Source organism: Corapipo altera, unplaced genomic scaffold (genome assembly GCF_003945725.1).
Source record: "Corapipo altera isolate COAL_440 unplaced genomic scaffold, ASM394572v1 0, whole genome shotgun sequence".
NCBI classification, from domain to species: domain Eukaryota; kingdom Metazoa; phylum Chordata; class Aves; order Passeriformes; family Pipridae; genus Corapipo; species Corapipo altera.
In genome coordinates this window covers 56,352,960-56,377,078 of record NW_020884872.1, presented here as the reverse complement: position 1 = coordinate 56,377,078, position 24,119 = coordinate 56,352,960, and the positions used below count along the sequence as shown (strand labels likewise).

The 24,119-nt window shown below is 42.5% G+C and overlaps 1 protein-coding gene and 1 long non-coding RNA gene across 4 annotated transcripts in view; one reads left to right on the top strand and one right to left on the bottom strand.

The window, feature by feature from the left end:
• The window catches only part of LOC113949795, a 36,719-nt gene extending 31,673 nt beyond the window's left edge, over positions 1-5,046 (bottom strand). For both annotated transcript variants that reach the window (XR_003528575.1, XR_003528572.1), the window contains exons 1-2: positions 4,989-5,046; positions 3,035-3,153 (exon numbers count right to left, since the gene is read on the bottom strand). This is a non-coding gene — a long non-coding RNA (uncharacterized LOC113949795). The remainder of the gene's footprint in view (positions 1-3,034; positions 3,154-4,988) is intronic.
• A 154-nt stretch (positions 5,047-5,200) lies between these two features.
• On the top strand, positions 5,201-21,671 carry CDADC1 (cytidine and dCMP deaminase domain containing 1). Of its 2 annotated transcripts, none has more exons than XM_027648716.1 (9): positions 5,201-5,330; positions 8,858-8,952; positions 10,493-10,670; positions 11,506-12,084; positions 14,062-14,111; positions 15,156-15,325; positions 16,342-16,531; positions 17,188-17,248; positions 18,481-18,808. In XM_027648716.1, exons 1-9 carry the CDS (start codon positions 5,234-5,236, stop codon positions 18,552-18,554), a joined length of 1,494 nt encoding a protein of 497 aa, XP_027504517.1. In that variant the 5' UTR covers positions 5,201-5,233; the 3' UTR covers positions 18,555-18,808. The 2 variants fall into 2 exon arrangements, with proteins under 2 accessions (XP_027504517.1, XP_027504509.1); XM_027648708.1 differs by having other exon boundaries at positions 5,212-5,330; positions 15,150-15,325; positions 18,481-21,671.
• Positions 21,672-24,119: the final 2,448 nt, after the last annotated feature.

Sequence of the window (24,119 nt, the reverse complement as noted above, 5' to 3'; positions counted from 1 at the left end):
AGGAGGGGGGGAAATATCAGGGCATCCCCAGCAGATCCCCCAGTATCAGTAAAACCAAGAAATGAAATAATAGATTTCTGATCAATAGTGAAGCCACACGTTTAGTAATAACAAGCTGCAAGGGCCTGCTAATCAAAGTTACAGCATTGATTGTTGGGGCAACAGAGAAAGAAGCTTTACAGTCATTCCTAAAAGCCATGGACTGTACAATGGGAGATACTAAACTGACTCACAAGTTTCTGTATGCCAGAATGTCCCCTTCCATTGATAAGGTTTATTACACAAGTTAAAATTCTCAAATAACTTTTTTGGAAAACTGTACAGTCATACATCTCACAAGAAGAAGCATGAAAGGGTTCAAATCTGTTCACTAATGAACTAGACCTCAGAGGGACCTGAGGATAACATCCTAGATGCAGTACTGAATGCTGCTTAGAGAGTCTCCGTATCAGTAAAGAAGCCTCGCTCTCAGGAATATAGCTTGGTACAGGAGTTAAGAGCAATGAACCAAGTAGCCACAGAAAAATATTTATTTGACTGTTTTGGATGTAAAAGATGCTTGGGAAAAAAAAAATTCAGAAGGTTGGTGGGCAACTTTGTGTTGGAGGGAATGGGTTAAAAGCAGAAGACTGGTGAGGTAAATCACTCAAGTGACCTTGCAGCTGGGAATAGCCCTTGATGAACCAGTGTGAACAGCAGCCTGTGATCCTCTGGCATGGACTAAATTGAACAGGGCCTGTGTCTCTGCCTGGAGATTGCTTCAGGGATTCCCCAGTTAGTGAGATAATGGAAATAAATTTACTCCTTGTGTTTTAGCCGTGGATTTGTGGTTATCCCAGCTGCCAGCCTGTGGTGACTCACACACTTTAAATCAACAAGGTCTCACAAACACTAAAATGATGGAAGAAGAAACTCACATGGGAGCAGATGTTATGATAAATAGTATCAAAAGACATGCTTTAGGACCAAAGAGGCAGTTCCATGCAGATATAATAACAAAGAAAACCTCTGTGGGAGAGGTAAAAAGTGGAATAACTCTGGGGAAATACTGCTCTGAGTTACCTAAATGTGGATGTTATAAATATCTGTTTGTTCTACTTTTTCAGGATGACCGGAGGCTTTCCCTTGCCACACCAGTTGAGCCAGGGAGGTTGTTAAAATTTTCCTAGAGAAAATAATTCCTAGATTTGGAATTTCAGAGGGTTGTCTTCAGAAAATGGACTTAATTTCATTGCAGAGATGGTTCAGGGAGTGTCTAAACACCTTCAGTTTAAATGGGATTTGCACACCCCTTGGAGACCACAATCTAGTGGAAGAGCAGAAAGGATGAATCAGACTACCAGTCGACAAATTGACAAACTCTGTCAAGGAACCCACATGGAGAGATTTTGCTTTAATGAGAATCCAGGATCTGAATCACGCCACGTGTTAGGGAAGGAGTAAACCCCTTTGAAATTCTGTCCAGCAGATCGTATCAAATCGACACTGTAGTGACAAAAGGTGATCAAACACATGTAAAAGACAATGACATGTTGAGAAATTATCTATTAACTCTCTCACATGTTTCCTTCTTTCCATATAGTCATCTTAACCAGCTGACCCCCCGCTTCCTTTGGATGAGGTTGCCCACAGCTTTCAAGCACGAGACACTATGCCTAGACCTGGAAGGATGAACCCTTACAAATAAATGTAAAGGTGTTATTGGAGACATACACAGCTGTAAAGGTAGAAGGAATCAACTCCTGTATTCATTACAATCATGTAAAAAGGGCCTTGATATCTGAACAAGATAACATGATAAGTTGGAGATCTTAAACGACAATGTACTAAAAATAGTAAATGAATCGCACTTGGACTGAAGAAAGTGCTTGGGAGCATTTACATTGTTCACAAAGACTTATATTAATAATAGTAGGTCTTTATCCATTTATCAAATTTTTTATTGTATTTACATAAATCTACTCATTTTTCATTGTTACATAGACCTGGAAATGCTAAAATTGAAAGAAATCATAATATGTTGTTGTTGCCTTGTAATGATCCAGGGAAATCTAGTCCTGCAACTTATCCAATCATTGCTGAGAACCCACAGTGTTCCAGCATGTCATTACTAAAGTCAGCCAAAAATCCTTTGGATTGGGGAATTTTGTCATTAGATCTCAATTGAACTCATAGAGCCATAGTAGAAAGCCTGTCTAGACAGGTGAAACACGTATTGAAAGACGGTAAAGTATTAATTTTGGGAATATGGGTTTAAGCGAATCCATACTATTGTGCAAGTATGACTACACCTGCAATGGGAATAAAAATACCTTGTGAAAATTACCCATGGGGAATTGATTTCCCCCAAATTTTGTCAGGGCCTGATGACAGAACATGGCAGTATATGCAAACTGCATCACGGTGCACAGAATGGATTGGAGATGATGAACTGAATTCAAACAACATGCAGTTATTGTAATCATCAACCTGATGAAATAAAACAAGTTGCTAAATCAAGTAGAGATCTTAGAAATTTTTCAAAAGAGAGCTGGTGAAAAAAATATGATTTTGGATTCTCACTTACTGGTTGGCTAGCAAGTCTGCTTCAAACAATAATTGCGATAAGCATTTGCATAATTGTAATCTACATGGCATTAAGTTGTGTTAGGAGGCTGATTGTGCAATCTACAGGAGGAACTTGTGTAATGATAGCAAAGAAAAATAGTGAGGCTGATGAGTCCTGTCATAAAAACAAGCCCCAAATCCTCAAAGCGGTGAAATGAGATAAAGTGTTGATGATCAGGGAGCCAGCCCATTGTGGGTTACCACCAGCTCCCTACTTTGTGCAAACTAGAAGAAAGAAATGAAAGTACCTTGTCTTGGTGTGTAAACTGGTGTTGCACAGTGGGCAGCGAACAGCACTTGAATCCCACATGCATCACTTCAGGAAAACTGTCTCTTGACAAAGAAAAAGAAGGGGAAGCTCAAGCAGCAAACTAATTAGGGGATGTTAACATCACCTCAGCTGTGTATCAGTTTTGCTTTCCAGTACCTTGTCTGTTCTTCATTTCTCCACAGCATTGTCATGAGATTTGACCCACAAAAACAAGGCCAAAAGTCTGGGTGTCCTTCTGGGTTCCTTCTGAAAGCCTGTTCTTCAAAAATTATTTCCTGGAAAAGGAATTGGGCATTTACTTTTCAATGACTCCAACATAAAAGTCATTCTCCCCCTCTTTCTTTTCCCTCCGGACTTTGTCCACAGCTTGCTGGGACCACAAGACTTCATCTACTTTTAACTCATACCTCAACCACTTTCAGTGATAGATCATTTCTTCCACAAACCATTAATTGTTTGTTTATAAATGTACACAGCTTTGGGATGAAGTAATTTCCCTGTATTAAGTTTCAAAATCTTGAAGCTATTGCATACTGCAGCCCCTTTTGCAATCAATAGTAATTATGTGGATAACTCCAAATCGTTATCTTCACAGAAGAAAAGACACTAAATATGAATACTGGGTATATTCTAATTATACTTTCACTAACCTGTTAGTCCATGAACAGCTGCAGTCAAACCCCTTCAAACTAGTTCACCTTTTAGGTGTCCAATGCTTGTCCAAGAGACAAACATACCATTAATTATTGACTCAAATCAAGACAAATATTAAAAAAACCACACAGAGATCCAAAAAAAAAAAAAAACCAAAACAGGAAGAGAAACAACAAAAACAACCAGCCCATTTCTACTGTCTTCCAACCTTTCTCTCACTTTGGGTAGTCAAAGAAACAATCCCAGAGCCAGTCTTCCTGAGCCTGAACTCAGCCTCAACTCATACAAGAGTTTTGGTCTGCTTACAACAGCCATGACATATAAATTAAAAATTAAAAAAGGATTAATCCTCATAGCTTGCTCTACACTGACAAGGTCTTGCTCATTGTCTTACAGAGGTTTGATCACCATATCATCAATCTGCACAGGAAAGACAGTTTCTAACATCAAAACACCACCTGGTAAAGTTCTGCTCCTGTTCCACAGAGGAAGCCAGCAGCACAGGTGAAAAGCTGGATTTTGCCGGAGTAACATCTCCCTTGAAGAACACTTGTGCTGCAGCAATGACTGACAGGAACATGATTTTCCACACACTTAGCCAAGGCAGTTAAAACAGGAAAACATTTTGCAGGGAGCAAGAGAGATGATCCCAACACGTGGAAAAACTCTGCACTATGAGCCACCTGTTTTGCAGCCGGCTATGGGAGCAACTTCTGAGCTGGGAGCAGATGCTGACTCAGCTTTGGGGTCCTGACCAGAGTGCCCTTTGGATCCCTTTTTTACCATGGGAGGCCACCAAGGGCCAAGTAGGGGATGGGGGCCAGTATGGGATGGGGCAGCTGTGCAGGGACGTCCCGGGAATGGGGCAGCATGACAGCCACATCTAAGCACCCGGTGACCCCAGACAAGTGGGGCAGAGTGGGGCAGAGCGGAGGGGAGTGGGGGGGAAGGGGTGTGAGATGTGTGTGGTGAGGGCACCACAATGTAAGAAAGACATTAAGCTGTTAGAGAATGTTCAAAGGAGGGACACGAAGATGGTGAAAGGCCTGGAGGGGAAGCCGTACGAGCAGCAGCTGAGGTCACTTGGTCTGTTCAGCCTGGAGGAGACTGAGACCTCATCGCAGCCTACAACTTCCTCATGAGGGGAAGAGAAGGGGCAGGCACTGATCTCTTCTCTGTGGTGACCGGTGACAGGATCCGAGGGAATGGCACGAAGTTGTGACAGTGGAGTTTTAGGTTGGGTATCAGGAAAAGGTTCTTCACCCAGAGGGGGGGTGGGCACATGGAACAGGCTCCCCAGGGAAGTGGTCACAGCACCAAGCCTGACAGAGTTCAAGAAGCGTTTGGACGATGCTCTCAGGCACATGGTGTGACTCTTGGGTCTGTCCTGTGCAGGGCCAGGAGTTGGACTCCGATTACCCGTATGAATCCCTTACAACTCAGCACAATCCCTGACCCCGTATTCCAGCGTTAACACCTCGTCCCCGAGGGCAACCCGACCCCTGACGAGAGCCACCTCCCACCCCCCCGCCAACCCCGCCCCCGGCTCCGTCGCCGCTGCCCATTGGCCGAGCTGCCCGCCCGTCAGCGCCGTTGCCGTGGGGACGGCACCGCCCTGCGGGAGGAGCGGCCGCCATGGGGGCGGGGCCGCCATGGGGGCGGAGCGGGTCCGGCGGGGGGCTCCGGGCGGCACCGGCACCCATGCACGGCGCGGAGGAAGCGGCGGCGGCGGGGGGGCCGCGGGCGAACGCGGCGACCACGGCAAGCACGGCGAGCACGCAGACCGACAGCATGGCCGGTGAGCCGGGCTGCGGGGGGGGGCGGGCCGGGGCCTGCCCCGCCGTGAGGGGGCCCTGTCCCCGCCGCGCTGACGGCGGGGCGGGACAGGGGGGTGTGAGGGAGTGTGCGCTGACCGGCCTCCCGCGGGTCTCTCCTCACCCCCGCCGCGTCCTCCCAGGTGTTTAACGAAATGCCTCGGTTTGTCCTCTCCTCAGGAGGCTCTTCCCGCCTTCCTGGGGCTGTTCGGAGCCCCCTCCTTCCCCCTCCTTTGCTGTTGCTTCAGAGAGTTCTCCTGCCCCTCAGTGGAGATATAGATAGATAGATAGATAGATAGATAGATAGATAGATAGATAGATATACACACACATATATGCATACATATATATACACATAAACATACATATATAAAGAGCATATATACACACTATATATACTATATATATATACACACTATATATGTGCATATAAAGTGTGTCTGTATATGTAAAAAGTGTATATATATATTTAGATATATAAAGGATGCATATACTTATATGTATAGTATATATAAGCAAATATATACCTATATATAAGAATATATACTTTATGTATACAGTTTATGTATACTATACCTAGTGTATATATATAAAGTGTATATATATATATATACTTATATATATTATAGTATATGTAAGCATATGCATATATATGCAAGAAAGTATATCTATATATGTATATATATCTCTCCTCCCTCACCCCTGCTTGGCAGCACCCTTCTCCATAAGGGCCTTTTGATAACATAAGCTTGTATTTTGCTTCCCCACCCCCATCACAATGATCTCTTTTTCCTCTCCCTATACCATGTGTATTTGATAAGTATAATAAAATGCAATGTGCATAAGAACACTTGCCTTCTAAGGGGTGTGTTCACTAACCCCTGCAGCAGGGCCCAAGTACGGATTTAGTAGAGAGCAACTTCCTCACAAGGCTGGAGTGCCCAGATGAAGCAGATTCTGACAGATTTCATAGATCCCATCGCTGCGGTCCCGGGGAGTGGTGTGTGCATACAGATGTGGTGTATACATAGCTCCCACACTAAGCACCTTGACAGGGCTGCCAGGTCTCTGATGGGTAAATGGGTTTTGTTTCTTTGTAGTTTTATGGAAATCCTGCTTCCAAGCAAGCAAAAATGATGAACACTGAAAATAGGTTTTAGTTTCTATTTCCCAGGCAGTACAGTGATGTCACCAGTATCTTTCTCCTTGATGATGTCAAAGCACTTCTTATAAGCCTTACAGGCTCTGGACTAAGAACTTCTGCATTACAAACATGGCATAATCCTGTATCTGAGCCATGTCTGGATGGGCAGTGCCCTGCTCCTGTTTGCTTGCAAGTGCAGGAGCAGTGGAGTTTTCATCACTAGCCTTCACAGCATGCTTTCCCTGGAGCATGCATTGCCTCACTGAAGCAGGATTCCTAACCCAGAGGAATAAAATCATACTTTTGTGTGAAGTAGGGAAGCTGTGGGCTTAATGCACCTGAAAAGAGCACTCCTTTTATACTTGGTTTTACTCTCAGTAGCAGAGAGTCTGACTCCTTTACTTCCCCAGTCTTCTGTAGTTGCTTTAAATTCTGTAAGATGTCTTTTGCCTTTTTTGTGGTTCACTTTAATCAGCAATCTTTGCACTCTGTTGAACCTAAAGGAGTGTTTAAGTACCTAAGTGAGTAAAGATACAAACACGTAGATATAATAACTGTAACCACAGGTCTTTCCTTTTTCATCATAATATTCTCCTGCTTCTCATTACAAATTCATGTCAACTCACAACACTGATGTGAACTTGTACATTCTTCAGTTTGTTTCCCGTGTGTTTTGACAGGTTGCATTCAGGTTAGGTCCAAGAAAACAAACAGTAATTAAAACTTTTTTGTGGTGTATTCTGTTTTAAGTCTACTCTGTTTGTCAAATTGTAATCCATGAGGGTATATGTATGAGCTGGTATAAGTTGCTTTGTTTCTTTTAACCTGCCATCTGGGAACTGTACCTGCTTGTGCTAGGACAGTAGTGTGTGCTGCCTGCCATATACATTTCGAGCACACCTTGTACCCCTTCCAGTGCTTGTGCGCAGTGGAATAGCAGAGCTGAACAGCCTGAGGAGTAGTGAACAATGTGGCATCAGATGGTGCTGCTCACAGGCCTATATTAGCTTTCCAAACCCACACTTCTATGTCAAAACAAAAGCTGCTAAAATACTGTCTGAAAATGGTATTTCAGTCATGGATTCCATATGTTTATCTGCTGTCCTAATTGTTTTGGTTCACAGACATGTCATTAAATGAACCCTCTCCCCCACCCAAGCAATCTTAGTATGTGATTATATCTCTTCCAAACTGCCGGAACTACTTAAAGAATGTTTTCCTCTATTGTATTCTATTCTTGTCTCTGCCTTTTGCCCCTTCGCAAAAACTGTAACGTTTGTGGGAAAGGACAAAACCAGAAATAATACTATTGGCAGACAGCACACATGAGACCTGCAGAGGAATATGTGTTCATTACAACTCTCTGTAAGCACCCCTGAAATAGGGACTGGAACTTTTTTGAAGACTTAATTACCTTCTTTCCAAGTATGAGGCAAGACAGCTTCACATCTGGAACAGTGCAAGCTTTGCCGAGCAGTGCAGTACTTCCTCCTTTTTCCTTTCTGGGACACTCAGTACTGCTGAGCACTGGTCCTCACAGGACTAGGTCCAGATTTTGAGTAGTAGCACAGCACAGTGCAAGTTGGTGGTCCAAGAAGGGATTCTTTGCCACCTCTTTGGTTATTTTGTCAGAAGTGACAGCCTGAGCAAAAGGTTTAAATTTTTGTAGAAATCTAACCAAAATCTGGTTAGTAAAAGTCCAGAAGCAGGATCTTCACAACTGATGTAACTGGAAGGTTTCACAGTGGCTGCCCAGGGAAATGGTGGATTCTCCATCCCTGGAGGTTTTTAAGACAAGACTGGATGGGGCACTTAGTGCCATGGTCTAGTAACCACGGCAGTGTTGGATCAAGAGTTGGACTTGATGATCTCAGAGGTCCTTTCCAACCCAGCTGATTCTGTGATTCTATCCCCTCTTGCTGCAGGTGTCAGTGTAAGATCATGATGCATGCCTAGGTGTTTCTGCTGTCTTTTGTGGTGAGCCTGAAGCTGAATCAGAAGCTATGTCTCAGATTCTGTAACCATCTGTGAGCCATTTGAGCACATTAAGTTATGTGGGATCTGATGATCTGATCTGTGATTTCTGCTCTTCACCTCTTAGTAGAATTAATTCACTGAATTTCAATGAAAGCTTCATCACTTCCTCTTGTTGCACAGATGTGATCTCTGCATCCAGATGTGTGCATCCTGAGTGACTGCCCTGAAGAGGACTGTGTGGATTTAGCTGCTGAAACAGCAGAAGGGGTTGATGAACCAGCTTCTGTAGCAGCTGTGGTGTAGAAGACTTGAAAAACAATGTTCAGTAATGTGGAGTTTCTTTTTACAAATATTCCCTAATAAATATTTCCTTTTTCCTTCAAATGACAGGTCAAATGCCAAGACTTTCTAAGGTCAATCTTTTTACTTTATTGAGTCTCTGGATGGAGCTCTTTCCCTCGTCTGAACAATGGAAAAAATCACAGGTAAAATGTCTGTACTTACTGTTAATTGGTCTTTCTGAACAGCTCCTGCAATGAACTTAACCCAACTGCTCTTTACATGACAGATAGTCCAGACAAAAAAAAAACAACACCCCCCCCAACAACAACAACAACAAACTCGTAAACTTTTTGCAATTATTTCTTAGAAGTACAAAAAAATCCAGTGGTGGGAGAAAAGTAGCAAAATGAGTGAATAGCATGCTATTTCTGAAAAACTTTGAAATACAAGATATATTCCCAGGGGGTGAAGCAAGCACTAAAAAATGGTGGGTATTTTAAAGAGCATAACAAAGGAGGAATGGTGTATACTGTGTGTATGCTAATTATGACTTTAAAGTCAATGTAGTCAATGGTGTAGAGGTTCTCTTTTAGAATTACAATGTCATGATTGTAGTAGATCAGTTCTCTTATGCAGTGGAGGTGCACACAACTACGTGAAATGTTTGCTGATAAAGGACTTGTAGGTAACTAGTGACAATGAAAAGAAACTGTGCTTGAGAATGGGTCTGTTACTGTTACACTTCAAAGTAGAGGGGCATTTTCAGAGTGTCCTGGGACAGGGTGTTTCCTTTTGTGCTCAGACTTCTTATTGCACTATTTAAAATGATTACTACGTTTTGCAGAGCATACCCCTGTGCTAAGATCCATAGCACATTATCAGCCAGGGCAAGGAAAGATAGGAAAATTACTTGAGTGGAAATTGGGCCTAATTTTCAGAGCTTGGTGTGCTAGATCTGAAAGAAGCGTAGACAAGGAGCACCAGACAGACTTCAAAAGCAGTTTGAAATTCAGTAATTCAGTAAGGAATGGCTCTTGGGTTGTAGGTAGGGCTTTCGTGCAGCCTCACTTCTGTAACCACAAAGCAACTGAATAATTTACAGATCTAAGGCAACAGTGTTCAGTAGCAGCTGGATTGTCTAATGAGATCTGTTTCACCAGCTTCATCAAACTAGCTTGTATCCAGTTTCCTCACAATACGTGGGAATTCAGTTGTAATAGCTCTTGTGTGTGGTGTACAGAGCTTTTTCATTGAAGATCCTTTAGAACTAGGATTCATTTCCATTAAGGAAGAGACTGAAATAAAGCTAGAGAAGCTATTGGCTCCCTCAGTGGTCAAGCTTAAGACAGAAATTAAATTTATGAGCATTTCCAGATGCTGGCTGATTCAGAGGGGATTTCAGCTATAATTGACAGAATCTTCTTTACTCCTTCTGGATTTTGTTATGAGCAAAACAATGACCAGAAAAAATCAGGAATTTGTGACAAATTCCTATTTGGAGTTTGAAACAAGCACTGGTGTTAACAGGCACATGTGGGAAAAAAAAAACAAAAACAAACCAACAACAAAAAATGTGTAGGAAAGTGTATCAGAGATTGTTTAATGGTTCATATTACAACTTGTACTGAAGAACTCTGCTGCTGGTTGCGTATTGTTACCCAAGGAAGACCTGTAACATCTCTGTGGTCTTCATATTGAAAAAAAGTAAAATAATAATAATAATAGTAATGCATTTTTCTGTAGGTGAAGAAGAGTGGTCTAGTTGTGGTGAAAAACATGAAGATTATTGGTCTTCATTGTTCCAGTACAGACTTGCATGCTGGCCAGATTGCACTCATTAAACATGGATCAAGACTTAAAACCTGTGATCTTTATTTTTCCAGAAAACCATGTTCAACTTGTTTAAAAATGATTGTAAATGGTAAGCAATGACTGTAGTAGAATAGGAGTAAATGTTATGCTCGTGGGGCATGCTATCGGAAAGCCTGTTTTCTCTTTGGACTCTCCCAGTTGTGAATGCCAGTCCCTAACTTGTGTAGACTGCACTGATATTTTCCAAGAGTCAATGTACATCTCCTGGAGCTGATGGGCAAGACACTAGGGTTTGCTCCTGAGAGCCTGTTTCTCTGTGCAGCTGTTATTATTGGTGGTCCTTTGTCTCTCAGGTGGGCTGCACTGCTGAGATTCTGACATACCTGTTGCACTTTGCCAGAGCATCCCTAAGCCTGATGAGAAGGCCTAGGTTGCTACATTTTTCCTTGCCTTCCCATGGCTTGTTAGTAACACTGGAGGAAGGGTGGTTTTTATGAGAGAGAGAAATCACAGGGAGTACTTAAGGGTTTCCTTTCCCCAAGGGAGATGAAGACAAGCCAGATTATTCACTTCCTGAAATTCTGGCACACCCCTTCTGCAAATATTGATTTTTAATCTCAGCAGCAACATCTGTTAGTGCTAACTTTTTTTGTGTGTTGCTAATGTAGCTAACTTTTTTTGTGTGCTGCAGGTAAGATGCAAAATTAGGCTCTCACAAAGATCTTAGAACTTGGGAAACTCCAATTTTTGTCTATAGTCTGATTATCAAGCAAGATAACCCCTCGATACCTGCATCTACCAGCATTTTTCTGTCCAGGCTCACCTTAAACAGCACTCAGGCCTTAGAGGAGTAAAACCAGGGTTAGGCAATAGTGTGTTGAATATGAGTTTTATGTTCCACTGTACTCGCATGGTTCCTTTTGCTGCATTATCTTCTCTTCCAGCTGGGGTGAACAGGATTTCTTACTGGCCTGCAGATCCCGAAATCAGCTTGCAAAACGAGGCGTCCAATCCCACGAGTACTGATGACGCAAAGTTAGATGCCAAAGCAGTAGAAAGACTGAAATCAAATAGTCGTGCTCGTGTGTGTGTGCTGCTTCAGCCTTTGGTGTGCTATATGGTGCAGTTCATTGAAGAAACTTCCACCAAGTTTGATTTTATTCAGAAAATAGCAAAATCACAGCCTGACTGTAATACTGACTTTTATACTGCGTGTAGACAAGAGAGAATAAAAGAGTATGAAAGCTTATTCCTAATTTCAAATGAAGAAATGCACAAGGAAATATTGATGACAATGGGACTGGAGAACCTCTGTGAAAATCCATACTTCAGCAACCTTAGGCAAAATATGAAAGATCTTGTCTTGGTCTTGGCAACAGTGGCTGCCAGTGTCCCCGTCTTTGGATGTTTTGGATTTTACAATTGTGAATCCCCAAGAACAAACGAAACAGATGAGCAGTGTTTGCCCCAAGACATTGCAAGGCACTGTATGATACAAGCCAGGCTCCTTGCATATCGGACAGGTGAGTTGTTACAGCAGTGGAACAAGGATGGGTCTCATGAGTAGAGAAAGTTCCTGATTTCAGTCTTATTCTTCCAAATGCTTCCTTGAGCAAGCTGTGGAACTCCATTCCTACGTGTGTGAAACAGGTGCAGCAGTAATAAAGAGTCCACAGGGGTACATAGTATTGTGTGTGAAAGCTTTCCAAGAGAAAATCAGTCCAGGTATTTCACTTACAGTGCTGGCAAACCCTGCCCTGCCAACGTGTCCAATATCCTACTGAAAACAGAACAGAATGACATTTATATTCTTCAAGCTGCTCTGAGGCTTATTTTACTGAGGTTTCACAAGATGCTTCTGTTATCAAATAAATGCCAATATTTCAAGCAGATAATGTACACTTCAGAAAAAAAGCAGTGAAATAATATCCTTTCAGTAGGGCATTAAGTACAGTTATATCAATTCTCCTAGTTCTAATCTTATTAGTAGAAGTGCTTATATATCTGATGGGGTTTTTTTTGCACAGATGCTGGAGTTTTATGTACAGGCTTCTGGGGTGGAAGGATATTTATTACTCTCTCTTGATAGAGATGACTTCTGTTCACTACTTTATTCTCTCTGGGTGGTAGCCAAGCAGTAAACCGATAAGTTCTTCCAGAGAACAGAATATGAAGACTTAAAACTTGGTGGTACTCCTTAGTGATGTTTTTGTCCTCCAGATATGATAGTTGCTTTTTCTAAACCATTGTAAACAAATAAAGAGTACATACATAGAGGTTAAACCAAAACCAATCCCCCAATACACACACACACAAACCCAACCTATCAAGTTAGGTACCCTCCACAGATTTGGTCTCCAAAAATTGCAGAGGAGATTGCATTTTTTAGATGCAATTCAGAAGTTTTACAGAACCAGTTGTGAGTTCTTTGTACAGCTACTGTTGTACTGAACAAGATGGAATGGCCAAGCTTGAGTACTCATTCTTGGAGCAGCAAAATTCAGTTTTATGTGTGGTTTTTACCCTGGACTCAGGTCTGTTTTTTGAGGAAGTTCTTATTCCACTTTAATCCTGTAATGAAATTAAAATAAATAGCAGCCCCCCACACACATTTAGATGCTTTACATTATTATATAGATGGATATAAGGGGAGCAAGATCATAGGATATTTTCTGTGTGCTGATGATAATCAGTGATTATCATTTTCGTCACTTCATCAGTGGCTAATAAATATGCAGAATATAAAAAAGTTCCCATAAAATATATCTTTGGCAGGAAAGACCCTTTTCGAGTGATTCAATATGGTAGTGATACTAAGGATGATGGAAATGATTAATAGAAACAGTGTGTTCTACAGTATCAATCAATGGAAGCCTGAAACATTTTTTCTCCTTGATATGCTCTGTTTTAATTGGTTAAGACTCTCATCAGTCGCTGCTGTGGAGGATTTCCGGGTTCCATAAAAACCTTCCAAGTCACATAATGAAAGTTGGATACCAGTTTTCCTGCAGTGGTGATATAACACACCCCCCAAAATCCAGTGGTTAATATTTTGTCTCTGAATTTGGTATAAAATACAACTAATTTTGATAGGAATTCAGACTGCAGAACCATAAACTTAAAGAATGGCAGAAATAAAGTAATTAAATTAAGTGGTAAACAATAAGAAGGTTTTTATCAGTTTGCTGTCTCACATCAGTGAACCTGTCCACGTACATTCTTGGCACACATTTTCTTACCTATGTGTTGGTTGCTTTGTTGCATTTTCGAGCAAATGCACACAACTAAGTCTCAGAATGACTGCCTTGCAGTTAAAGCACACCCTGCTTTTACAGGAGACTCATATGATTTCAAAACTCTTAATCTTTCTGCATTTCTTTCCTCCTGTCCACAAAGCAACAATAAATATTATTCCTTGCTCTAGGATGTCGTATGTTAATGTATAGGTAACTCGGAAGTGCTTTATTTGTTATTTACTCCTAAAATGTTATGTATTTTAGAGGATCATAAGACAGGAGTTGGAGCTATTATTTGGGCAGAAGAAAAATCAGTAAGTATTGAAAAAGTTACTTTTTCTTGCACTCAAAACTCATACATTTGCTTTGAACTTTTTATTTACCATTATACACCTCTGTTTTTCATGCAAACACACAGCACGATAGAAAGCTTGCGCTTCTCGTGCTTTAGTAACTAAGTTAATGACTAGTTCACTGTTATGCTTTTAGATGAAGGGGAAATATAAATGATTTTAGTAACTACTACAATATCTCCACCTGGACTTTCTGACTGCTTCCCTAGTCATTATCAGTTATTCCAGGTATCCTGGCTACAAGGTTTTGCCACAGCTGCTGATTGGGCAGCATGTGCCTACTCTCCATGATCCCTCTTTGCAGCTTTTTTTTTGGAGAGGTCTCAGTGCAATTATAGCTTGACAATCTCTTGAGGATATTTGTTGTACTTGAAATGCTGTACTGGCTTTAGCACTTTCCTTTTTGCATGAGAGTGGTATTTTTCTACAGATATTGTTATGGCGCTTTTTCCCATCCAAACATAAAGGTTTTATTTCTTTATGTCTCTGATTATGCATGTCCCAGGAAGCTTCATTCTTCGTGCAGGTGCAACATACTCTTCATTTGTTTTTAGCACCCAGTCATCAGCTGCTTACTGTTGTTTTGTTTCTTGTTCTGGTTTCAATTGCTGTTTGCTACTTATCGGCCACTGGTCGCTGGGTCTGTTAAGAGGGAGGTGAAACACCATCTCTGGCACATCAGGGATGAACTCCAGTTGTCTTTAATTTTATACATTGCAGACTAAGTCCTTCAGATTTCTTGTCACTGCTATCGGTATTACTTGCCAAAAGGAAAGCCTCTAAAGCCTGGTGCAGCGTAACTGAGATGTTACACTTTGCCTGTGCGGGTCCTACAGAGTTCAGTGGAAAAGCTCCATACAGACATGGAGCAGTTTGCAAGAGCTGAGCTCTCTTTCAACTGCTGCAACCTGGCTGAACTGATAATGTGACAGCATACATGGCACAGCGCTTTGACTTAGAACAGTTTAAATACCTCCAAATTTGGTGCTTTGCTTACTGTTGCAGAGAAGCTGTGATGGAACAGGAGCAATGTACTTTGTAGGCTGTGGTTACAATGCCTTTCCTGCTGGATCTGAATATGCTGATTTTCCACACATGGATGATAAGCAAAAAGATCGTGAAATCAGAAAGTTCAGATATATTATACATGCGGAGCAGAACGCCTTGACATTCAGGTAAATGGGCTTATTTTTACCACTGAAAAGAATGAGATGGTTCAGAAAGAATTCCATGGCAAATGCGTGCCATGGTTTAAGCCCAGCTGGCATCTGAGCACCGCACAGCTGCTGGCTCTCCCCCCCTGTCCTGGTGGAATGGGGAGGAGAATCAAAAGTAAAACTTACGGGTTGAGATGAGAACACTTTAATAATTGAAACAAATTAAGATAATAATAGTAATACTAATAAGGAAAAAGTGATGCACAATACAGTTGCTCAGCATTCACTGATCAATGCCAGAGCCCCTCTGGGTAGTTCCCCCAGTTTACATACTGGACATGACACTGTGGTATGGAATATCCTTTTGGTCGATTTGGGTCATACATCCGCCTTCTTGTGCAGCTCCTTATTGGCAGAATATGAGGCACAAAAAAAGTGCTTGATTCAAGGTAAGCACTTCTTAGCAACAACTAAAATGTCAGTGTGTTATCAACATTATTCTCCTACTAAATCCAAAGCACAGCACTGTACCAGCTACTGAGAAGAAATTAACTTTGTCGCAGCCAGCACCAGGACAATGCATGATGTCACTGTGATGAAGTGTGGGTTGCAATCACAGCCTTGTTTATGCCTATGATGTAGAACTTGGATGTGTGTGGAAACCAGCCAACTCCTGGGGTTTCTTCAGACTTCTCAAGTGAACCTGGTTTTTGAAGGATATTCACTCCTTCAGTTACTATTCAATACAAGCTACTGCCTCTGCTTCCTGCTAGACCATGCTATAACCTGAAATACGGAAGTGTGGCAGCTGATGAGGCTTCCAACAATGATATGTGTGGAGACATGGAATGAGTGTTTTGTTCACAGATAAAACCAAACCAGATACCATTGTGTACTTGTGCACTTGATAAGGAATAAGATGCTTCTGAGAGTAGTTAACACTTCTTTGCTTCCTCTTCTGAGGTGTCAGGTTTGTCACAATTCAAAGCCATCAAGATACGAACTCTGAAATTCTGTTTTCTGACTGCTTGTAGATGTCGAGAAATAAAGCCAGACGAGAGAAGCATGATATTTGTGACAAAGTGTCCATGTGATGAATGTGTCCCTTTAATTAAAGGGGCTGGTATCAAGCAGATCTATGCAGGAGATGTTGATGCTGGAAAAAAGAAAGCAGACATATCCTATATGAAGTTTGGTGAACTTGAGGGTGTAAGCAAATTTACAGTAAGTGTCTAAATATAGTATATTCTAAAAACTGTGGGCAGAATTGATGGGAGAGTAGAGTGAGCAGTCATCTGCAGCCAGCATAGGGGAGCACTGTGCTGTTAAGTCCGGTGAATGGAATTGAGAGGTTGCTCTGTCCCAGTTCTGGGGAGAAGTGCTGTGCCATATGGCAGATGGTGGGGCCAAATGTCTCTGTTTTCTGTATCTGCAGTGGGGATTTCCCTCTTCCTTTTTTGCTGTAGTTTGAGATGGTCTCTTCACACTCTGAAGTTCTCCAAAGCCTCCCCTGTCACAGCATGGCAGCTGATGTGGGAGATCACTGCATGATTTTGTTGGCCCTTCCAGCGGCTCCTGAAAGAGCTGCAGTGCATTTTGAAGGCAGCCAAGTGCACCTGCACTCAGTGCTCACCATGATGAACTGCAGCACTGTTGGTTTGAACAGGCTCATTTCCCCTTCTCAGGGGAGTAAATGTCTACACATTCCTTATCAGTTAGTTATCCTCAAAGCAAGTGTGTGTTCAAGGGGGAGCCCTTCATTTCTCACCTCACCCCCAGTCATGCCTCACAGCGTAGGTCTTTAGGGTACTTTTCTTTCCTCCCTTTGCTCCTTATTCTGTCTTCTGGAATAAGTAAACGTTTTCTTCTTCTTTTATCAGTGGCAACTAAATCCATTGTACACTAATGCCCTTGAATTCCATGACCCTACAGCCAGGGAAAGTAAGTATTTTCTCATTAATTTATTTTATGACTGAAGTCAATAAGTGAGATCATGTTTTAAACAAACCTGAATTTCTCTGTGATTGATTAGTCTAGTTAATCTTGTTTTCAATGAGTTAAATTTTGCTATGAAAACTTCTCTGAGTTTTTTGAATAAGTAGATGAACCAACTGTAAGTCAAAACCAAGCTTGTTTTAACAAATGCTTGGCATTGACACATCCGTCACAAAATCTAGTAATGCAGTTATCAAGGTCATTGCCATGCTGTTTTGCATATAGATCATTTCAGACTGCTTCATCGTGTTTTAAATTTTGTTCTATAAAGACTTTATATATTGTGTTCTATAAAGAGTGCCATTATTTTTCAGGAGAAATTGGACTCCTCCAAGTCATTTAAATATGTTTTGCAGAACATTTCAGTGCTTCTTATGTATTTGTGTGTATATACACGTGTATAATATAAAGGTCACAATATCCTTGTCATTGCACACCCTTTGTAGCAAGGGAGCTGTCATCTCCTGAAAACACAGTTTAGATAAGTCTTTTTTTGAAGCCTTTTTGTGCTATAAAAGGGACCTGCCATAGGCATCTTCTGTCAGCTACCAATCCTTAAAATGTTTCTCACCAAGAGGGGAAAATAACATGGAAAAAGCAGCTCAATGATTTTTGTGCTGCGAGCAGGAAGATACAGAGTGTAAAGATGGGGAGTTGGCAGTTGCTCAAAGCACTGAGTACTGAAGGTGTTTTTTGTGGCACACGAATAGCCACATACTCCAAGCTATGTCCTGACATGTAGTGAGATATGTTAGTGGAGAAGTCTCCTTCATTAGCTATTTCCTTATGGGCTGGGGGAAAGGGAGAGGGAAGGGCTCAGAGCAGTGTTTATGCCACTAGTGATCACTGCAAAATGTTAGGGCTTGTTCGTCCCTTCCTCTGTTAATGGTTTTTAGACCCAGCTGGAGAAAGATTCATCCTGGGGGTACTTTGTTTGACGACCTTTAACAAGGCTCATTTCTCTAATGTTTTAATATGGTGTGCTTGCATTTTCAAACTGAACTGTTTTAAGTTGCTCTCTTTTCTTAGTATGTTCCTCTTAGCTGTGCTTACTGTGTGTTCCTCTGTGAGGGAACTCCATCCCCTGCCCACCTCTTGTGTTATTCCAGTGTGCCTGTCTGAGTATTTAGACTATACTTGCTATTGTATTAATGTTTGACGCATATTTTTTTCTTTAGATGGGGTCCAGAAAACAAAATCGCTGGATGACCAGCTGCACCAAAACAAGAAACTGTGTCTTGGTCACTATTGAATAATTAAGCACTTCTGCAGTCTTGCTTCATACTTTTTATAATACAGCCTGTTTGCACTTTCAAATAAGGAACAGTTTTATTTATTGTTTGGAAAGTGAATTTTAAAATACGTTTATTTATGATGTCTTTAATGTTTTATGGAATTAACTGAAGGTCTTTTTAATTTAGAAGCTCCTGGCGAAAAAATGCTGCTTGTATTTTCTGTGAAAGTAACTGGGTGGCTGATCATTGTTAACACATTTTAAAAAATACTGAAAGTTTGTTGCTGATATATCAGAGTAAGAGTAAAATGGTGTCTTATTTGCTTGGTGTATGGGTTGAGGGAATGGATTTCTAAGTTCTGGACTAGCAAAATGCAGAAATAAGCCCTAGTTCTTCAAATACAATGGTCAAGGGGATCTTCTAGGAAATGGTAGATAAATAATCACCAGCAGCTGTTTCTGTTCCTGAAAGTGGCTTTTGCTTCTCAGTCTGCTCTGCAATATAATAGACACAAAACCATTGGGATAGCAATCATTGTTAGGTAAATGATTTGGATATCAATCTTGTCTCTCATACACTCTGTCTTCCACCTACCATAGCAGCAGTTGTTTCATGGTACTTGCCTTGCTGCTTTGTGTCCATCCTCAAGTGCAGTCCATCTGATTTAATGAAGACAAAGATTAGCTTTGTTTTTTCTCAGCTTCTGGATGCAGGCCTAAAAGCATTCAGCTGTATGCATCTCACTGGCACCTACATAAATGTGAAGATTGCTAGTGTTTTGGTTTTGTTAATCTTCACTAACAGCCTTCTAGGACTACTGAGGTGAATAAATTGCCAGTGTCCTGTTGTTTCTTAGATAGGATGATCTGTACCAGTGGAATACTCCAAATATTTTCAGGTGCCAATCTTTAATGTGGAGCAAGGGTGACATTAAAACAGCAGTGAAACTGCAGTCTAGTGCTTTTGCTAGTTTTGAGGGGGTAGGTAATGGGTAACCAGAACAATGAGTTGTACCCATCTTTTGAGAGGTCTCTGTCCTAATTCCCATCTGTTTCCTGCTTTGAATCTGACCTCTAGCTGTTTGTTTTAACAGATGCCTCAAGACTTTTTGTTAACTCCTCTGCTGAACTCTCAAGTGCAAATACCAAACCACTTTTTTCTGCTGCTGCTGGTAGGATACATGAACAGCCCTTTCCAGTTCTTTCATGCATTTTGTCTTTGCTGCCCTCCTTAAGGTCCTGGAAGGGGAATCATGTCTTAAGATACTGCTGTAAGTTGTCTTTGTTTCTTTTAGGTTTTGGAAAAGCTTGGAACTAGACAGCAAAGCTGTGATTGGATAGTGTGCAGAGCACCCTTAAAGTGATATTATTATATGGTATTCGTGCTCACCCAGTTTGGATACTGGTCCTGTAATTTAAGGTGTACAGTTCTTGATGCTTGGAGATGCAGGAAGGAGCTGTGCTTCCCCATGGCTCATAGCATAGCTTCATTCTTGAGTACCTGGACTTTAGAACTGGGGAATGCTTATATCCTCTTACCATCATGAGAATTCACCCTTCCTGAAGCTGGAGAAGCTGCTGTTTCTCTGAGCCTAGTAAGACTGAAGGCTACTTCAGGGCTGCTGGTTGAGTGTGGTATGTGCAGGGCTGGCAGCAGAAATCTCACCAGGTGATTGGCTGACCTCCTTCACCACTGCTGCCTTGCCAAGCAGGATGCATACAGTCCTTTCCCAGGACCAGGTAGAGAGTGAAAGAGAAAAATCTGACCCTCTTTGTCAACTTAAGGGCATGATGGTGAAATCCATTTTTGTATCACACCTCAAAAGACTGCTTTCTCACCGTAGCTCATGGGGAAATTGCTGAGCTGCCACTTCACCAGGTCTTGTAATCCAGTGCTGAGGAACCTAGGTCCTGAATCTAGGATGAGCAGATCCAGCTGCAAGGGGATTAAGTCGTTGATCTGGGTGCTGTATAAACCTCAGAAAGACATTTTTTTTCCTCTGATCAAGGATTCCATAGTTTCATTGTTTACATCTTTCATATGAGGATAAAGTCAAATGTTGCGGTTTCATAATGGGTTTTTAAATCATAAATATCTTACTTCAACATATGTCCTTTTCACTTTTTATAAGGATCTTGTATTAGAATAATTACTCTTGGCTTTTTCGACAGATCACTGCCCAAATTAAAGTCTGCCCTACTCCACCCACTGAAACCTTCTGGTTTCCATAATCCACTGGCAATACTCTTATATTGAGGTAGAAGCAAGGAAAAAAACAGGGCCAGGTTTAAGTTTGATCCTCTTCAAGTTTTATACTGATCAGTCTGCTGGTATTAAAATCAGTAAAATCTGTGTCTTTATATGAACAGCTGAAATCAAAAAGTCCCTGAAACATTATAAGTGGCCTGGATACACAGAGAAGTGGTCAAGATTCAAGTCAAATATCACGCACATGAAATAACTACACTGCAGTAAACGCTGCTGGTGACCTGTACTTCAGGAGGACTTAAGATTCTACCTTTACTTTAAATAACTTTTTTTTTAAAAGAGGATTTTTTTACAAAATTTTCTGTGAAACTTGCAATTGCTTGTAAGGCTGAAGGCTTGGAAGCCTGGCTTTATTTGCGTCTTGCTGTTTTCTACAGATTCCTCCAGGTGCTCACAAATTTCTGTAGGCTCTGATTATCAGTATAACCCTACTTCTTCAATTTTTACTGGAATTACAAAGTAGAGGCTATATCTTGGCCAACAGGAACAATGTGAATGGGGTTTCTCTCTAAGCCTGTGGACTCTGTAGGTGCTGCTGTGCTTGTCTGCTTACGAGGGAGAGCCATGGAAGATTGGACATCTCCTGCAGTGCTTATTTTGCAGATGAGCTCTAGGATGTTTGTTTCTTACGTAAAAATTACAAAGTATTTACTCAAGAAATGTTAAAGTTATATATTTTATATGTTGTATGAAATTTCCATGTGCATTTTGTGTCTCTTCCATTCATTTCAGAACAATCATTTTAATTGCAGGTATTAACTATCAGTAATAATTTGGCCTCTTGACCAAGAATTACAGAAATTCACTGTTAATTGTCTGCCTTACAGCAAAACATGTTTTCTGCTAATAAATTAATCTGACAGTAAGTACTGAAGTGTATTTTTAAGTGCTTTGGATTATTAGGAACATTACAGGGTGCTTTGGAATGCTCACACCCCTTACTGGCCCAAAGCTCTCCTTGCTCCTGCAGCCCCAGCTGTTTGCTGAGCTGGATCACCTGCCTCTGCACTGCCTGAAGAATTTGTCTCAACATGAGACTGTGCCTCCTGCCAGTCCCAGGGAAGGTCTGAGATCCCCCTCCTTGGGCCTGTGAGTATTAATTCCCTCTTCCTCAGGAGAGTAAGAAATGCCTCAGAGAGCACTGCGTGAGCTACCACCTCCACGGGCTGTTCCGTGGTTGGAGAGGATCAAAGTCGGTGAAGCTTTGACCATCCAGCAGTAAATTGGTCCCTGCTGCACTTCCTGCTTTGCTGCCCTGGATTGCCTGTATGGGCACACGCAGGTGTCCCAGTTCCCAGTCACACAGAGCAGAGTGGAATTGCTGTGGTGATCGGGGTCAACAGCTGTGAGAGTCTGTAGCATGAAGCAGGTGATGCTAGGGGTCTGACCCATCAGGGGTTTTACATCCACCTAGTTCCAGCCTGAGCACATGGGCTGAGGGCCTGATAGCCAGTGGAGTACATTAAGGGCTATTCCTACAGTTCGTTTTCCTGTTAATCTGAAAGGAATCCACTCAGTGCACTCCAAGACTGGCTTGTGTCACGGAGTCACATGCAGTAAGCAGGGGGATGCATTTCAGAAGTGCTTTTGAACTGAAATGTCATTGTAGAAACACAGTGAACAGTCAGTGGGACACAGCCAGGCTGGCAGTGGGACAGGCTTCCCAGAGCCGTGTTTAACGTGGGAACTACTCTGAAAAACTTTGTAGTCCTCTCAATAGATTTTTTTGTTTCAGTCATTGTGCCTGCAAAACAGACTTCAAATATCTGGCTTTAATTTGTTGGATCCAGTAAGTGACATTCCTTGGAGAACAGGAAACCAAAGAAGGCTGATGGTACCTGCTGATTTCAGATAGATCTGGATTACTGTTGTACTGGATCTGTATATACCTATATATCAGGTATTGATAGTGAGTGGGTGGCTTCAGGGGTGGGTTCTGTGAGATGGTGCCAGAAGTTTCCCCCACATCTGATACAGCCAGTGCCAGACGGATCCAGGACGGACACATTGCTGGTCAAGGCCAAGCCAATCAGTAATGGTGGTAGCGCCTCTGGGATAATAGATTTAGGAAGTGGGGGAAAGTTAACTGCACAAGAGCAGTTGTAGCTGGAGAGAGGAGTGAGAATAGTCAAAAGAAACAGCCCTGCAGACACCAAGGTCAGTGAAGAAGGAGGGGCAGGAGGTGCTTCAGGAACCTGAGCAGAGATTCCCCTGCAGCCCGTGGTGCAGACCATGGTGAGGCAGCTGTGACCTTGCAGCCTATGGGGTTCGACAGGCAGAGCAGAGATCCACCTGCAGCCCATGGAGGATCCCACATCTGAGCAGGTGAATGCCCAAAAGAGGCTCTGACCTGGTGGGATGCGTGAGCCCTATCAGGCTTCTGTCAGGACCTGTGGGAAGCCAGTGGAGATAGGAGCCCACACTGGAGCAGGTTTGCTGGCAGGACTTGTGACCTCGTGGGGATCCATGTCGGAGCAGCCTGTTCCTGAAGGAACAGTTAGTGAAGAACGGCAGCCTGTGGGAAGAACTCATGTTGAAGTTTGTGGAGGGCTGTCTCCCGGGGGAGGGATCCACGCTGGAGCAGGGGACGTGTGAGGAGTCCTCCCTCTGAGGAGGAAGGAGCAGCAGAGACAACGTGTGGTGAACCGACCGCCGCCGCCATTCCCCGTCCCCCTGCACCACTGCGGGGGTGGGAGGTAGAGAAATCGGGAATGAAGTTCAGCCCGGAAAGAAGGGAGGGGTGGGGGGAAGTTGTTCTCAAATGTGTTTTTATTTCTCATTCCCCGGCTCTAATTTGATTGGCAATCAATGAAATTAATTTCCTCAGCGCACCCGCCCCACCCGCCGGCATGGGAAGGTGCATCACCGCATCGTGACCGCCAGGGGGCGCTGCTGGCAGGGAAATGTCTCCTGGGGAGGCCGCCCCGGGATGCCGGGATCCACCGGGATCCACCGGGGTGCCAGGCTCAGGCCCCGGGAGCGGGGAGCGAGCGACCGGCTGTGGTCTGCCACATACAAATTACATTATTTAGTTATCATATATTATATTAGTGCATACAAATGTTTTAAGGCCGGGTGTCGACAGGATGGTGAGGCCAGACTGTTTCCAGTGGTTCCCAGCGAGGCAACATTGGACAACGGGTACAAAAGAAACACAGGGAATTGCGTCTGAATATGAGGGAGAAATTCTTCACTGCGAGGGTGACAGAACACCAGAACAGGCTGCTCGGATAGGCTGTGGAGTCTCCTTCCCTGGAGACACTCAAACCCCACCTGGATGCAATCCTGTGCAATCTGCTCCAAGTAAACCTACT